At 44.1% G+C, this 18,424-nt stretch overlaps 1 protein-coding gene across 2 annotated transcripts in view; it reads left to right on the forward strand.

The window, feature by feature from the left end:
- The first annotated feature begins 6,329 nt into the window (after positions 1–6,329).
- Positions 6,330–18,424, forward strand: part of TSPAN2 (tetraspanin 2) — a 37,961-nt gene continuing 25,866 nt past the window's right edge. Inside the window, exons 1-2 of one of the 2 annotated variants that reach the window (XM_072967952.1) lie at positions 6,351–6,460; positions 9,461–9,604. In XM_072967952.1, the coding sequence (XP_072824053.1) occupies positions 6,392–6,460; positions 9,461–9,604 (213 nt within the window). In that variant the 5' untranslated portion in view covers positions 6,351–6,391. Of the gene's footprint in view, positions 6,461–9,460; positions 9,605–18,424 lie in introns of both variants that reach the window. The other variant, XM_006213695.4, reaches the window with a different exon arrangement.

Below are 18,424 nucleotides of genomic sequence, written 5' to 3' on the forward strand. Positions count from 1 at the left end.
CAACATCTTAAGTGACCATAATGCCAATTCCAGTGAACCATCATCTCATCTGTCATTGCTGAGATATTTGCACCGTGGCCATTCCCTCCTCTCAGAAACTCTTTCCTCACTTGGCCTCTAGGACATCACTTTCTTCTGATTTGTTTCTTACCTCCCTGGCTATTTCTTCCCAGTCTCCTTTGGCTGTTGTATCTCTGCCCACTTCCTAAAATGCTGTTGCTGTAAAGTTTCTGTTCTCAACACTTTCCACATCCTCCCTGGTCATATTATCCATTCTTAGGGCTGAATGCAGCCTTCTATGTCTGGGGCATGCATATCCTGGCAAGGTAAGAAATCTTTCCAGAGGGTACTCCAGCGTGAATAGTTTCAAAAGAATCAATTTCCAGATCCTCAATTTCCACATGTACTCCTTCCTCAAATCAGTCTGCCTGAGAATATGCCTGTGATCAAGGTGTCTTCCCTCACAAGCTACCTCTCCCTCATCCTAAATTCAGTTATAGTACATTTCTCCAGAGTTCATAGAAAAATCTCTGGGCCAGCAACCTGAAAATTTTCTGTAGGTACTGAGACCACTTACAATGACCTTAATATAGCGAATGACTTTAATATGGGTAATAAATGCTCTTGTAATTATGCATTCAATAAAGTTGAAAAAAGACAAAATAAAGTTGTCAGCTGATTGATCATTGGAAATAGTTTTTGATGCTAGAATAACATGGGAATTGGGATATATAATTCAGAAGGGGTTTAAAGAATTGATTGGCATTGACAACTCCTTCCATCCTCATCTACTTATTTGTATAAACAAAGTTTCTGAGCATTAATATCAAAACAATAGAAAATATTGAGGGAATTTATGCTAAGCCCTGTGTTGTTCTAGCAATAAGGAATATTCATTCATGGATACATAAACTAGTAGAAAAAAAATCCCAACCCCACCAATCTCCTTAAGAGATACATTTCCAGTAATATTTTACTTTTATGTTTAACAGTTGCTTATTTAAACTATATTTAATAGTTTAATCAATTGCGTACTAGGAATAATTTTAACGATAATTTAATCTAGAAGAAATTAATTAACAGCCTATGGTCTCAGGAGGAAAATTTAATTTCTTTTAATAAATATATAACAATGTTTGTTCAGATAACTATAAAAGGACATTCAGGAAAAATCATTTGATCATAAAAATGCATTACTTCAGGATTACATTTCATGGAAAAAGTGAAATGGAAATATAAGTTCAAGGAGAAAAAAGAAAGATGTAAAACTTCCACCATATGCAGCCATTATGAAAAACAGTATGGAGGTTCTTTAAAAAATTAAAAATAGAACTACCATATGATCCAGCAATCCCACTCCTGGGCATATATCTGCAAAAGATGGAAACTTTAATTTGAAAAGATACATACAAGCCAATGTTCACAGCAGTGCTATATACAACAGGGAAGACATGGAAACAAGCTAAGTGTCCACTATGGATGAATGGATAACGAAGATGTAGTGTGTGTGTGTGTGTGTATACACACACATACACATATATATATACTGCACACACAATGGAATATTACTCAGCCATAAAAATAATAAAATATTGCCATTTACAATGACATAGATGGACCTAGAGATTATCATACTAAGTTAAGTAAGTCAACAGAGAAAGAGAAATATAAGATGATATCACTTATATGTGGACTCTAAAAAAATGACACAAATGAACTTATTTCCAAAACAGAGACATACTCACAGACATAGAAAGCAAACTAATGGTTACCAAAGGGGAAGAGGAGTGGGGGGGAGGAATAAATTAGTAATTTGGATCACAGACACAAAAACTGCTATATACAAAACAGATAAGCAGCAAGGATTTACCATATAACACAGGGAACAATATTCAATACCTTCAATAACCTATAGTGAAAAATAATTTGAAAAAAATAATATATATATATATATAACTGAATCACTTTGATGTACACCTGAAACTAACACAATATTATAAATCAACTATATAGCAATTACAAAAAAACTTCCACCATGTTAAAGAGGAGCTTGGTCATGCATTTTTAATAGATGATAAGTATATACAAATAACAAATCATTGTGTTGTACATTTAAAATTAACATAATGTATGTCAGTTATACCTCAAATCAGAATTTATTTTTAATTAAGTTTCTCATCAGTGAGAAATGTTTAAACATTGAAGAGATCATCATCTACAAGTCTTGATCAAAAATTTCATGCAGTCATTTCAAGCATCAAACCTGGTAAACAAAAAAAAGAATAACTGTAGGTAGCAGATCATACTGACATTTTGTTTCTATTGAACGCATTTAAATGAGAGATGTGACCATTTTCTTTTAAAATGTCAATATTTAAAACAAATCAGAAATGACATGTTTTGCATATACTCAAACTTATAATAAATAATTTTACATATCAACTTAACAATGTGTGAGGGTAAATACTGTATAATTCCATTTATATAACATAGAACAGGAAAAACTAATCTATAGTGAAAAAGATCAAAACCATAGTTATCTCTAGAAGGAGTGGGGCCATGGATGAACTGGGAAAGGGTACAAGGGGACTTTCTAGTGGTGATAATAATGTCCTATACCTCGACAGGGTTTGGAGTTAGAAAGGCAAAAGCATTTGTCAAAAATCATCAAATGGTATACTTGGTAGGGGAGGTAATTCGTTGTTTTTTGTTTTTTACTGGAGGTACTTGGGATTGAATCCAGGCCCTCATGCATACTAAGCAAATGCTCTACCACTGAGCTATACCCTCCTCAGTCAAATGGTATACTTAAAATATGAGCATTTCATTGAGATAAATTTTGTCTAAAAAAGGAGAAAAACTGTAAACAAATATTTGAATTCTAGTTAATGTTATGCATTCTGAAGAATTAAAGAGTGAAATTCATTAATGTCTAAAATTTACCTGTAAATGGATAAAAAATAAAATAGATTGACAAATGGGCAGATGTAGACATAAGTAATGTAACTAAAACAAAGTGTTTATAGTAGAATTCAAGTGATGAATATGTGGTGTTCACTGCTCGATTATTCAACTTTTTTATATGCTTGAAAATATTCATAATAAAATACTGGAAGAAATGTGCAAGGGAGAATATATTTTGTCATAATTATTTCAGGGAATGTGTAGACAAAAGTTTGGAGACCATTGGTTTCTATTATTAACATTTGCTGATGGATCTTTAACCTAAACTTAGAATCCAAATCTCTCACCAGAATCCCAATTATATTTTCATCTGTCTCCCAGACCACTTCATCTGGATTTCCCATCAGATCTAAAACTCATCAGACCCAAGTATGAATTTATTGTCTTCCTGTGTCATTTAGAAATATCATCAGCTACAAGTAACAGAAAATGAAGGATATTTTTCTTACATAACAAGAAATCCGGAGGTAAGTGGCTGCTGGTGTTGGTTCAACAGTTCAACAATCTCCTGGCTGGAAGGCCCTCAATTCTCTTGGCCTTTCCTTATAGTCACAGAATGTTCTACAGCTCCAGGCATTATGTCTGGGTTCAAGACGGGAAAAAAGGGAAGGGAGCAATGCCAGAGACAACTGAACCTTTTATCATGACAATTTCAGGTTTCCCAGAAACCTACCAACAGACTTCCAATAAATCCCATTAATCAGAACTGTGTCATACAGCCACCTCTAGGTGCAAGAAACCAGGAAGCAAGTATTTAGCTTTCCTATTCTCTAAATTGGATGTAGGATTGGATGATAGGTGAGCCCACCCACAATATCTGTAACATTCTCCTCCAAACCTACTGCACCCTCTATAAGTCCTATCTCTCTTAATGGTTCCCTGATCTGCCTAGTTCCTTACCCCAGTAAGAAACCCAGGAGTCATCCTTTCCTCTCTTTCCCCCTCTATTTCTTACATCTGATCTGTCTTAATCTTGCAGCAAGTCTTGGAACATCCCTCAAATCTGAGCCTCCTTCCTATACCCACTGCCATCATCTTGGTTTAGGTTCTCATTTCTTACTTGAACTGCTATAATAGTCTCTTAATTAGTTTCAAGTCTTAACTTCAAACCAACCTCCATGCAGCCCCAATTTGACTAAAAATAGAAATCTAACCATCTTATCCCTTGCTTAGATCCTGTCTCTGGCTTTGCATAACATCTAGGTTAAAGGCTAACTTCCTTATCATTTCATTTAATGTAGTCTCCTACCTTCATATAATAATGTACTCCTGAACACATGTTATCAGTTAGGATGCTCTAGTCTGTCAAGGGTCAGTTTCTCTAAGACACAACTTTGGTGGAGGTGGGCGGCTGGGGAAGTCTACACTCAAAATCTGTGTCTGTTATGTTAGGCAGGCAACCCTCTGTCTCTAACAAATGTGTGCTAAAATTGTGGTATGAAAGAACATAGATTTATATGCTATAACAGAGGTTCTGTTCCCAGAGAGTACAGAATATATAGTCACTAAGTGTATTTTGTCTTAGAGACATAATTCAACAGTATGTTTAAAGTATATCATTGTTGTTCATTCAGTTCAGAGATTTACTGAATGCCTACTATGTATCAGACTCTATTCTATAATTTAGTTCTTTTCTAATAGGTCAGAGATGACAATAAGTGTTTGACTAAAGCTAAGGATTTGCCTCTTTCTGCATACCTAATGATTTCCATCTCTGCTTCTATTTTACTATTTGGGGCTTATGCTTATAACCAGAATCCATACTTTCAATTTTCTGTCTTCATTTTTATAAATAAAATTCACAAGGTATACAAACAAATGTCCAAAGACACAGATGTCGTCCAAAGACACAGATGTCATCCAAAGACGACAACATGGTAGAAACTGCCTGGTTGACTGATAGAGTACAACACAGTGGTACCTAGCCCTTATAGAGTACTTACTCTGTGCCAGGCACTGTTCAAGGTACTTTACAGCTATTAACTCATGGACCTTCACAACTGCATGAAGTACGTACTGTCATCTCCATGTTGCACGTGCGGAAATGAGGCCTCAGGATAGTTTCACGCTTTGGTCAGCTGACTGAAAGCTGTGCCCCAGCACCATCCCGACTCACCTCCCTCTGCTCCACTCAGGCTACAGCAGTTCTCATGGGCCCTCCAGGAGGCCTTGTTCTCTCCAGCCCTGTGCTTTTGCACATGCTGCCCCTTCTGCTCTTCCTCTCTGCTCAGACTCATTCAGGACCAGCTCAGGCCCACTCTCCTCAGCAAGGCCTTCCCTGCCCAATGCCTGGGGCCAGCGGCTGCTGACCCTCACCCTGCCCAACCTCCTCACCTTGCTCTAATTATTTGCTTACAGATTTGTCTCTACCACCATAGACAGTGCTGCCAGGCCTATGATAGGTACTGATGATTTTGCTGAATTAATGCATAGGCTCCCCGGATTTTACACTTTCTCGTCGCCCCCATACTGTCTGGCACCACATATTGCAGACACTTAGTCAACAGGAGTGGGAGCCTGGTTTCCCCGCCAGCAGCCTAACGTAATAAAATAAAGCAAAACAAAACCTGCCCCCCTTTCTCCTATCTCAACATCACAACAATGCCCAAGGAATTGGATTCCTTTCCAAGCCCTCCCATCAGCGGAATCCAGCAAGACCCGGGGATCCGCTGGCCAGGAGGAGCAGGGTGAGGATCAGCCTTCTGGGTGTTTGGGAAGCGGCATCTCTCGCCTTCTCCCAGTTCTTGCCTATTAAGGTAACAGTTCTCAGAGGAGCGCGGGAGGGGCAGAGGGAGGGTCCCCTAGAAGCGGCTTCCGCGGCCTATACGCTCACAGGTCGCTGGGGAACCACAGCGCATTCCGGGACCAGGTGCCCCCAGCCGGGTGCCCTGCAACGGGTACTGCCAGCTTCAGGGCGGCCTTGAGTCCTACTTATCTCTTCTACTGGAGGCCACCTTCTGAGGTTTCCATAGTCACCGGGGGCGCATCCTTATTTCAATCATCACCGCAGGCCTCAAATGAGTCTCTGCACAGAGAGCTGATAAAATGGGTCTCGGGTCCCCAGTGGACGCTCCTTCCTCGCAGATGCTCCGATAACCACCACGAGGGGGGCGTCTACAGGGCGCGTCGCCCTGCCTGGAGAGGGAAGGAGGCGGTCCCCGCTCCGGGGGGAGAGCACGGGTACGTGCTCCCTCTGGCCGCTCGACCCCCACCCCGCAGCTCCCCAACCCCTGGCCGGCTTTTAGGCACCGGGTCCTCGCTGGCCCGCTCTCACCGGGTGCAGGCTCCCGCCCCGCCCCGCAGCCCCGCCCCCAGCAGGCCCCGCCCACGGCCCCTCGCGCTCCGCCCCCTCCCCGCCGGCTCTCTCAGCTCCGGGCGCTCGGAGCCCGGGCCCGGGGACTCGGAATCCCGCCGCCGCGGCCGCAGCATGGGGCGCTTCCGCGGGGGCCTGCGGTGCATCAAGTACCTGCTGCTCGGCTTCAACCTGCTCTTCTGGGTGAGACCCGGAACCGAAAGGGCGGGCAGCGGAGGGGGCCGGGCGGGGGCGCAGGGCCGGGGTCCCCGGGGAGCCGACCGCTGCGGTGTCGGAGCCGGGCTCCAGAAGGCAGGGAGTTCAAAAAGGCGGAGGTGAGAAAAAGGCAGACAAAGGGCGGGGAGGGGGTGGGATACAGGGGAAGAGGACGGACTGAGAGAGCAACGAGAAATGGTGAGAAGGGGGAGACCCTGTGCGGCTCTTCCCGCCGAGAAACCTCTCTGCCTCGGTTTTCATCTCCCTGCTGGTGACTCCAGGTGCAGGGACACCAGCTTCTCGTCACCTCTGGCCCCCCCATGCACACACCCCCTACTCGCGCCGCCTTTCCCCTGGAACCGGGGCCTGGCCAGGGCACCGGGACTGCCAGAAGTGGTGCCCCATCCCGAGTGTGGAGACAGCACCTGGCCGTGGTGGGCTTGTGTAGGAAATTGGGGGTAGGGGTGAAATGCTATTGGAGAGTCGTCTTTTTTCTGGGTAGTAGGGGAGGGTACTACTGGATGAAAGGAGGTGGTGGTGCTCTTCTGTGAGGAAATGGGCGGAAGGGAGGGGCTTCAAGGGGCAGCCGCGTCGCCCCACAACCCCCAGCTTGCAGCCTCTGCTAAATACTAATGCTTCCAGAGATGATCTCATTCAACTTTGCATTGAATGAGCAACATTCCCGGGATCAGTGGTTCACCACAGACAGATAGGGCCATGACCCTTGTCTCCTATATTACTGGGACAAGATTAGGGCTAGACGATCCCTAGATCCCTGGATACTCTGTCTCAGGCCCTGCAGGACTAGGGAACAAGGTCTGAAAATTGTCTTGTCCGCACATTCCCTCTTGGGCTTCCTCAAGAGCATGTCAGCCACTGTAACTGTTCAGATAGATCCTGAAGGAAAATACAGATCTTTCTTTGGGTGAAGAGGTTCTTAGAACTGGGAGGAAGCAGCAGGGGGCTGGGTGGTTTGAAACAACTAGGATAGAGAAGGGTAGTTGCCCTATCTGCTCTGGGGAGTTTGTCTTCCTGTGACTTCAACTAATTAATAATTGAAGGACTGTCTCTGCTTATGTCCGCCAACCCATTAGCCCAGAAGCCTGGGTGACTCCAGCAATTCCAATCTGTCAGAGGCCAAGTTGCCATCTTTAGCATCCTTCAGCAAGGGAAGGTGGGAAGTAGGTATCCTGTAGACAGCCCTGAATTTTAAAAATACACAGGCTTTTGTATACTTGGGTATTTACATCCAGCATTTTATGAGGAGGGGCATTTCTAAAGGCCCTTTCTGTTGTGCTTTTTAATAGTCTGGCTTAATTTCAAAAGCTGTTAATTATAGATGTTGTGCTTCAGTGACACTCTTCACTCTCACTGCTTACAAATTCAAAAGAGGTTTTATATCAGTCTGAGAAGGAATTCTTAGGCTGGGTTCTGTGCTTATTTAGTGCCTGATGTTGTGCCAGCCTTTCCAGGGATAATAGGCAGCATTTATTGAGCATTTTCAACGTGTCAGGAACAGTGCTAAGCACATTGCATTCATTATGAACTTAATTCTCACAACAATCCTGATGTGCATACTATTATTGTCCCTGTTTTGTCAGATAAGGAAACAGGCTCAAACAGGTCTAGTTGCCCAAGGGTCACACAGCTGATGAGTAGCAGAGATGGGATTCAAACTCAGTCTTCATGCTTCTAAGCATCGTGGTACATTTAACCAGTGGTTCTCAAAGTGTGAGTCCTGGGCCGGCAGCACATCAGCATCTGCAAGAAACTTGTCAGAGATGCACTTTCTCAGCTCCATCACAGGCCTGCTGAATCAGAAATTCTGGAGGAGGGACCCAGCAATCTATTTTAACAAGTCCAGGAAATGCTGACGCCTGCTCAAGTTTGAGTACCACTCTGTTAAATAATCATTAAACAGGAATTATAAAGATAACCTATTATGTAAATATAAATATATGTAATTTTTAAGTATATATATGGTTTATGAACTTTAAATACCATTCCCTAAGATGCTAATCTAGTTGAGGAAACAAGACCAATGCGTAGAGAACTACAACAAACATGACAAATTTCACACTTCTGACCCTAAACACGGGAAGGAAGGGAAGTAGGAACAGAGCAACGTTTGAGTGCCTACTATGTGTTAGCCGCTGGGTTTAGACACGACCTTTCATAGATCTAATCTAGTTAAGGAGCTTAGAGGAAGGGTCACAGCAATAGTGAGGAATCAGGACAGTTCTCCTGAAGAAGATGTTTCAGCCGAAGCTCAAAGGACTGGCAGAATGGAGGTGGACAAGGGTGAGGCAGTGACACACCGTCCACCAGCAGAGGAGCAGAGCAAGGGTGAGTGTGACCACCATCTGACAGAGAGCTCAGGCTCAAATGCAGAGATCCCAAGCAGGGTGTGCTTGAGCAAGTTATTCTTACTTTTAGCTCTGTTTTCTCAGCTGAACAATTGAGGTAATAGAGTTGCTGAGAGGATTAAAAGGAAATACATAAAGCTCCTGATCTCATCTTCCTATAAGCCCAGTACATAGTAAGCACTCAAATTTTTTAAATTATTATTTTTATTAAGTGCTTGGCACACTGAAAGCATTTAATAATAAAAGTTAGCTCTCTTCCCCAGAGTCCCTTTAATACTGGGGAATAGTGTATATGTTTGCCAAGTGACTTGAGTTTGTGTTCATTTTAGGATAACTACACATTGGCTTCTCTGTTGGTACTTTTGGATTTTCCCCACTGGAACTTGAATACTCTGAGAGCAGGATTTTTTTTCTGTCTTGTTCATGGATGTGTATCACCTAGAATAGTACCCAGCACATAGAAGGCAGCCAATAAGTATCTGTAGAAAGAATTAATAAATCTGCAGATTAGGGAACTTGACACAAATGGCCTTCCCGAGTTGTACAGATAATCAATGGTTAACTTAATCTGGAGGTCTGAGCCTCTCTCTTCAGCTCACCTGTCAATTTGTCGTTTGCACAGATTGGGTCCAGGAGGGGAAATATGGGGCCTTCCTGGCTCCTAGTTCCATGGGCGATGGGGAGCGGGGACCAGCAGCAGCAGTCACCGGCAGGTTTCCCTTGTCTGTGCATGTACAACCAAAGGGAAGGAGGCCACCTGGAACAGGTACCTATGATTGAGAGGAAAGCGACTGTTTGGGATAAATGGTCTCCATATCTACCTTCACTTGTAACCAAGGGAACCTGATTCCAAAAAAAGCTCCCCCGCGCCCCCCTCCCAGTTTCTGAAGTTGTTTTTCCCAGTTGGAGTGGTTTGCGGGAAGTTTGGGGAAGGGGCAGAGGGCAGGGGACAGTTTTCCTGAAAGGACAGGACAGTTAGTTGTGACTTCAAGTGTCATAGTTACACACATTCGCAGAGGCTTGCGTGCCTGCCCTTCTGAGGTAGGAGGTCCCCCTGGTGACAGCACTTCCTCTCCTGCTGGGAACTCCCCAGAAGGCAGACACAGAGGCAGGGGTGGGGTATGTTTTGTGATCTGCAATTTGACAAATCGATTTGCAACCTCCTTCTGGCAACTTGGTTGAAGTTCCCCAGGCTGTGCTCTTGATTTTATGAACATTCAACTAGATCCTGCCAGAGCCAGCACAGCACTCCCTGGCCCAGGGCTGCTGACTGTGTTCACCGTTGAATTTTAACAAAACAAAAGCAAAGCCCAGCCCTGAGCCCTGCTAAATTAATTTCTGTTATCATGGTTGATGTCTGACATGAAACCCTTCCTGACATCTGCCATGTCTAAATTTGGACACTACAATCAGATAGCGTGGCATAGCCCCATGCCTTTCACTGAAATCACCTTTATTTTTTCCCTCCGTTGCATAGCAATATAAATAAAACACCACAATCCACCAAGCCACATATGTTGATTTAAAGAAAAAAAAAACTGGGCGCTGTTTATTCCTTGGTTTATTGTTGTGTGCTCAGCGTTTTCCTACCATTGTGCTGCCTGAGCTGCCAGGGTTCTCCACCAACAGGAAGCAGGACCGTTCATTGTCGAAAGTCAGATGCCGTATATGGCTCGTTTGAAGCTGCTCTCCTTTCCTTCTCACCGCTATTACCGCAGCTTTGGAGTTTCACTTGGTGATGCCTAACAGGTGCTTTTGGGAAAGACCGTGTCTTGTGGGCTTGGGAGTGAAAGATGTTTGACTCCACTGAAGCTCACAGAGGTTGCCCCCTCCTCTTTCCCAAACTTATTTCAAACAGTAACTTCAGAGCTGGTTAAAAAAATATCTGAAGAAAGTTTTCTTTGGGATTCACCCAAAAGCTAGACCACCCCAGAAGGCGGATAGGAATTTCCTTGGCCTCATTGTACAATAGCCTTCCTTTCTGATTTTTGTCAAGGTGGGGAGAGAGCAGCAGCAGTCAGCCTCTGCTAATGTGGACGACGTGGGCCCAGCGGTGCTGGGAGGGGCAAGGACTCTATGACAGGGGCCAGTCTGCAGAGGCCAGAGCTGTAGTTCCAACAGTCGAGTAGCCCTCAGCGAGGTCCAGGCAGTGTAGCAATTCACACTCATGAATTCAAAACCTGGAAGGTGGCTACTGGCATCTCACTGTTGGGGTTTATTCCTGGCTGTACTGTTTACTAACTAGGGAAGCTGGGTTAGTAAGCTGTTTAACCTCTTTGAGCCTCCATTTTCCCATCTATATAATGGACATAATCAAGTACCAGCATCAATCTGTGATCTTGGTGCAGATAAAATGAATAAATATACGTAGTCAGTATGGTACTTGTGCATAGGAAATACTCAGTAACATAAGATATTAGTGGTAGTCATATTTAAACACTAGAATACAAGTGGGAAAGTACAGTCCAGAATCCAAGAGATTCATAAAGGTAAAGAGAAGTGGGAAACAGTTGTCCTAAATCCAACCAACCAAGCAAAGTGGCAAGAGTCTTCTAGCTTATGGAAGGCATGGAATCAAAAGGAGAGATTCCTTCCTCTACAGTTAGTCACTCAGCAAATATGTGCTAACCCCCTACTATGTGCCCAGTTCTCTGCAAAGTGAGGGACATTCAAAACTGGGTAAGTCACAGGTTTTGATCCTAAGGCACTCGGGCCTTCATTTGGCACTCCGCTGTGCGTCTGAATGCAGCTGACTGTCTCTCTACTGTCTTTGCGCCTCGGGGGCAGGGGGTGTGCTGTGCAAGTGTCCTCCTCCTTCCATCCCTTGGCACCAGGAAGAACTTCAGCAGTCACTGGCATGGCTCCGGCTGACATGGTTGTGGGCACTGACCCAGTGTGACTATTTGTTTCCTGCTCTGCCTCTGAGCTACCAAGGGAGGCTGGTGAATGGAAATAGGAAACCCTTTGGTGATCAGCACCTCTCACACTTTAATGTGCCGACAAATCACCTGGGAATCTTCTTCAGATCTATCTTCTGACTCAGTAGGTCTGCATGTCTAATAAGCCCCCAAATGTTGTTTATGCTGCTGACCCAGGGAACACACTTTGAGAACCACTGGTTTAGATGTGGCTTAAAGGTGTCAAAGACCCACTGGTGGCTCTCATTTCTGAACAGGGCAGGGAATACCCTTCCTCTTGGCCCGCTCACCTGGCTTCTTTGTGGCAGTTCTCTTAATTCCAGTTACCACTTTATTGTTATTCTTTTAAGACTTTTTTTTACAGTAAGACTTGATGGTTTCTACAATTACCAGGAGGTCACCTCTCCGTGGTCCACTGCATTTCACTGTGTTATTCCAGAACATGCAGTATCTTTGGGTCTCCAACCATGTGTGACATAACCTCCATCCTCCGCCTTAACATTGACAGATAATATCGCGACGGGACTGTTCCCCAAAAGCAACGACGCTACACTGACCACTGAGACAAATCATGTCATGCTTGCTATGGAATTAAGGAGAAGGAGTTAAGGGTGAGGCAGGTCCGATAGGGCTACCAGATGGGCTGGCTGAGAGCACATCATACGGACGAACAGAGGTTACCTTGGCCTGCTTCTTTCATCCTCCTTCAATTTTAATTGGGGACAAAAATAACATTCATATGATGTTTTGGTTAACAAAATACTTTTACATACACAATCACACTTGATCATGAATCATAACAATCCCATGAAATAATATAATCCCCATTTTACAGATGTGGAAGGTAAAAGCCAGGCACAGTAGATATTATGTCTAGGATCAAAGAGTCAGAGAGGCACAGAGCCAAGATTCACACCCAGGTCTTCTGATTTTAAACCCTGTGTTTTTTTCACTGTACCAACTTATGAGAGCATGTGGAATATAAGGGATAATAAATGCTACTGGCTTGGAAAATGTGAAGTCTGTGACCAGGGAGATTATATCCAGCGTTTGTCTTGTTGCATTCCAGAAATGCAGATGTAAAGAGGTGCATAAAACACTTGGCATATGGGAGAAAGAGGAGAGAGGTTGAGAACACTACTGATCAGTTTAAGGCAGAAGAAAAGCAAGATGGGAATTGAGAAAGGGTATGTATCAAAAGACGGTGTTTAAAATTAAATTGAGAAGCAAAAAACTTGAAGAATAGTAAGCGTTACATAAATGTAAGCTCTGTGCCCGCTGCTTTCCCATGCACATTTTGTATGTTAACCTCTTTCATCCTCATAATGCCCTTTGCAATAGCGGCTTTACATATTAGGAAACAGAGGTACAGAGAGTTTGAGAGCCTTGCCCGGGGTCTCAGAGCTGGCCAGTGGCGGAGCTGTGTTTCTGTGTGTGACCCCAGAGTCTGAGCTCTTAACCACTCCAAGTCTACAGACTGACAAGGAGAGAAGATAGAAGCCGTGGTGAGCATGTGAATCCTAGCCCTGCACTCTCTAACATGGCAGCTGTGCTACTAACCACATGTGGTTTTTCAAATTTAAATGAATTAATATTAAAAGGAATTTAATATTCGGCTCTTAAGACGCACTAGGCACATCTCAAGCACTCAGCAGCCATGGGTGGCCAGTGGCTGCAGTGCTGGACAGCACAGATAGGGAACATTTACATTTATATCACTGGAGAAAGTTCTATTGGATAGCTCTAGCCTAAATATAGTTATTCCTTCTCTCATAAGTCATCTTTTCCTGTTCTTCTCTCAGTGGGTCTTATAAAACTACAACTAAAGATGGAGGGAACATAGTTTTTAGAAAGAAGCACTGACATACCTAGTATAGAGGTTTAGAAAACTCAGAGGAATCCCAGCTGTCATGGAAAGAGTGTAGAGCTAAAATAAAAATGAGTAGAGGGAGGTGGCAGAGGATGAAGTCATTAGAATCATGGCAGCGGTGTTTCCTATCTTGAGTGGAATTAAGTTTTCAGTTTGAATGTCACATTAGTGAGTCCAGCACCATAATAACAATTAGTGCTGGGCACTCACTGTTCTAAGTGTGTAATATGAACTCATTTAATCTCTTAGGGAGGCACTATTATTACCTCCACTTTGCCGCTGAGGAAGCTGAGGGTTAGAGGGGTTAAGGGACTTTTGCCCAAGATCACGGGACTAGTAAGTGGCAGAGCCTGATTCAAACCTGGGATGCCTAGAACCCCATTTTATCTGCTGCAGCTCCTTGACACCACAGCGTATACATGGGGATGTTTTTGTTCTTATCCTGTCCAAGAGCATCATTATTCAATCTGAACACTTAGAAGAGGTAAATTTTCTAGAAGAACAGCTGGCAAATGTTCCAAAGTGTGTGCCAAGCCCCGTCCTCCCCATCACAATGGTGGTTGAGAGTCAGCTTATAATACTGGGGCAAGGGAATGGGACAGAGACAACAAAGCCCCCAGCAGGGCAGGGACAGGGGCCTGGAAGCTGCTGCCACTGGTTGGGGAAGCCCGCGTAGTCAACCTGTGCACACAGTATCTGTCTAGTCCCCTGTAAGCGGCCCAGTGCTGCCTGCCTTCCCGACACGAAGTCATTTCCAGTCGAACTGCTGTTAAAAAAAATCTCTCTAGAATATGAAGCAACACTTTCATGATTTCTACCGGATTCCATCCAAGTTAACTTTTTAATAAATAAAGTGTTTTGACTTGTTCCAATCTAACCTGAGTTTTACCTGAAACATTTGTTTTCTCTCATCTCTCTGGAACAACTAAAATTCGGTGAGGATCATTATTACTGATTGATATTTAAGAATCCTGTTTATCTGATCAAGAATATTTCTCTCAAACTACCTTGAACAGTATCAGGCTGTAACATAAATATTGTTTAATATTCCGTCTCTGCTTATGTAAAGCCCAACCTAGATGAGATGTCGCAGCAGTCAGGGTAGCCCTCAAGGTAGTGTTTACTCAGAGGGCAAGCCTGGGGTAAGAGCTAGCCGGATGCTGCAAGGAGGAAGTTCAGAGAATGTAGAAAAAGACCGTCATTGTCCTCCTGTCCCCTCGGTCAGGTGGGGCAGACACTGGATTTAAGTCACTTGGGTGACTTGGTGGGCTGGATTTTAGTTTAGTTGTATTTGAGTTTCACTTGATAAAGCCAGCAGCTCACTGGAATCATTAGCCAGTAGTCGCCGGCATTTCTGTATGAAGAAGACTATACAGCCAACACCTTTCTCCTAATTCTTACCAATCTCACCTCTCCTTTTCCCTGTATTTCTTTAGAAAAAGGCTGAATAAATAATACACTTTCCATTGTCTCTGTTTAAGTTACTGCTTTATCCTCACAGCCTGTTTTCCATCCCAGCTCAGTGTCCTTCCCCCAAGCTTGGTACCCCCCCCCCCCCGTGCATCTGCACTGCCCACCCAGCAGTATCAGTCGATCCCCACAAGTTAACTCTATAACGACCTCAACAAACAGAAGACAGTGTGTTTGGCACAAAGGTATAGCCCAGTTGTCTTCCCAGAGATGAATACAACACACCTGATTCTGTCCTGGTTTGGGTTGCAGAACCCTTCCGTTAGCGCAGAGAATTAAGCATTGATTTCAAAATATATCCTTACCTGAAGGAAGTCTCTCAGGAATTTCTTAGCATGAGCTTGTTCTTATGAAATCCTTACAAGGAAAGTAATAGAGGAAATCAGAAACACTGGTGTCTAACCAGTGCGCTTCCAGGCTGACAGCCGTGCATTTCCAGCCCAGCAGCCATCTCACCAGGCGCTGCCGCAGTCCTGCCTCCCAGTCCCACCCAGACCAGACCAGGTGAGCAAGGCGGTGTTTCGAGGAGTTTCGAGGATCTGCAAGGTCCTTGGAGGTGGTTTCGCCTGGATGTCATATGGCATTTGGCTCTTGTATTTCTTCTGACAAAATCCTTGATTTTGAGAAAGTGCCATCTGAATCCTGGCCTTGCTTTCACCGCATAATAGGATGAAAATCTTGGGAGCTGGCTTTCCTCTCTGAGAGAATTAGTATCATCTTCTAGAGCAAATGTGCTTCTGACTTTTGCCTATTAAAAGGATGAAACTCCATTACCCTTATGGTATCATAATTTGGTTTGCAATCAGATCAAGAATTGTGAGTGTTCATTACATGATTCCATCTGGGATGAGAACTGCCACCAAGAACAAGTATTAGCTTAAAAGCTTTTAATGAAATCTCTAGGGTTGCAGTATTATTTCCAGATTTATGTGACATCATGCCAAAGAAGAGAATTGCAAGAGTTGGGTGTGTATATACATAGTATTTGCCCTGAAGGAGCAGGAATACAGAATTCATTTTGTTTATTCTTTCATCTGAGTGCATTCTGTGTGAGTGTGTGTGTGTTGCCATGATTGCATTAAGTATTTGTAATATGTCCTGCCTGTAAAAGGTGTATATAGATTTATTCTTTGTGTCCATGGCTGATGCATGGCATGCATCCCTGCGGGCTCAGGAATACACAGAACTGATTCTACCTCCTCAAGTTTTGTTTTGTTTTTCTGTGGGAAGGTGTTTTGCTGAGTATATTCAACACGTGTTCACACAGTGCCTTCCGAGGTGTCTGCACAGTGTTTCCCAGGTGCAGATGAATCTGAAATGAGTACATTGTGAAGTACTCACTCAGAGGGCTGTGAGGAGGTTGTTCACAATGGCTGCTGTCAGCCTGTTTAAGGTCAGGTTGCCACTAAAAAAAAATCCTTGCTATAGGCTGGGCGGCTTAAACAACGGGAATTTATTTCTCACAGTTCTGGAAGTTGGAAGATCAAGATCAAGGTACCAGCTAATTTCATTCCTGGTGAACGCTTTCTTCCTGGCTTGCAGACAGCTGCCTTCTCTCTGTGTCCACACGAGTCAGAGAGAGCGCACGCGCACGCGGGTGTCCCTTACAAGGGAATCCCATCCTGGGGACCACCCCCCACAACCTCATCTAAAACTAATCACCTCCTAAAGGCCCCACTTCCAAATACCATCACACTGAGGGGTGGGGCTTCAGCATATGAATTTGGCAGGGACACAGCTCGGTCAGCGGCACAGCCTAAACGGCACCTTTGTGAAGGCCCTCCTTTCCTTCATTTGACAAATGCCTGCTGGGAGCTGGCTCTGCGAGGTGCTCGGGGCACAGGAACATAGACCCTGCCCCTGTCCTCACACAGCTCAGGCCGTAATTTTTTTTAACTACAGAACGATTTAAACAGAAAGGGTTATATGAGACATGGAGGCAGGTTCACACCTAGGCCAAGGTAGACTTTCTAGAGAAGGTGACACCGGAGCTGACAGCTGTGAGTGGGTGCGAGCCAGGTGGAGGAGAGCTTCCGAAGCTAAGGAAATAGCTAGAGCAGAGGGGCCCAAGGAACTGAAACTGTGTGGCTAGAGCATCTGAGAACAATTAGCTGTGTCTCCAGCTAGGGAAAGGCCCATGAGCTGTCTGAGAACTTCCCTAAGTGATGCTTTTTACCCAAAAAAGGGGGCTTTCTGGTGGGTTTAGTCATCAGATAATGGAGTAGCATGTATTTGCTGTTTGTGATCAGGGTAGCCTGCCCTCCTCTGGAAGTGAGGGGTAGGGGTGGGGGGCCACGCAGAATGGAGGACCAGGCCTAGGGAGTGATCTTTGCACTTTTGTATCCCAGCACCACCCTCCAATTTAATGCCTTCCTAAGAATCATGTTTGTGATTCATGGGGGAAAAAAATTAAGTGAAAAAAATATGTCTTCAAGATAAAACATTTCATCAGCAGTCCCAGGAAAGTGGAAATAAATACAGTGGGATAAAATTGAAATCCATTGACAAGCTCTGCTTCATGCTACATGACTGGTTTCTGGCAAATAGGCATCACTTTAAGGAAACTTTGTGTCCATCCACTTTGCTTTAAAAGTTTTCTAATCAGTCTATAGTCCTCCCAACCACTTTAGTTTTAGAACACACACTGTCTTCTCCAGGAACGTATGTTTGCAATTTGCAACTCTGTCCTGCAAACTCTCCGGAATATGGTTAGCTGCTGAAATAACTCACCCGTGGAAATGCATAATATAATTGAACCTGGTGACCCCCTATCTAACCATATGGATTTATATGTCATTATCTGTTCCTTTCACTGCTATCTTTTTTCTTCTATTTTACTTCTCTCCTCTTTTTAAATAGTGCACACACTTTTGCCCTCAAAACCCTGTTGCATCATATTCTCTGAGCGCCTAACGCACAGCTGGTACTCAGAAAAGAGACGGTGATACAGAGAATGATGGCATCTGGCGTCTTCTCAGGGGCTGGTTCTGTGACGGAATTCTCACCTGCGGGTTAGAGTCCCTCCTGGGCTACCCAGGGGGATCCGCTTCTCCAGAGCCCCTGAGATCTTCTGAAGAAGGAACTGAGTATCTATGAATCCTTGCCTCCTGGCTCACAACTGATGCTCAATAAATGTATATTAAATGATTAACCTCAAAGCGCAACTCATGCTCTTATATGAAAAAGCCCATTCCTGGAAAAACACTGTTTATAATGGTAATAGTTCAAAGGCACAGTCTAGTCATGGCAGCAGAGCAGCCTTCAGCAAAGTTCCTTAGGTGGCAGAGTGGCTCCTTTGTGTCCTCACCACTCACCGCATCCAGCCCCC

Source organism: Vicugna pacos, chromosome 9 (genome assembly GCF_048564905.1).
Source record: "Vicugna pacos chromosome 9, VicPac4, whole genome shotgun sequence".
NCBI classification, from domain to species: domain Eukaryota; kingdom Metazoa; phylum Chordata; class Mammalia; order Artiodactyla; family Camelidae; genus Vicugna; species Vicugna pacos.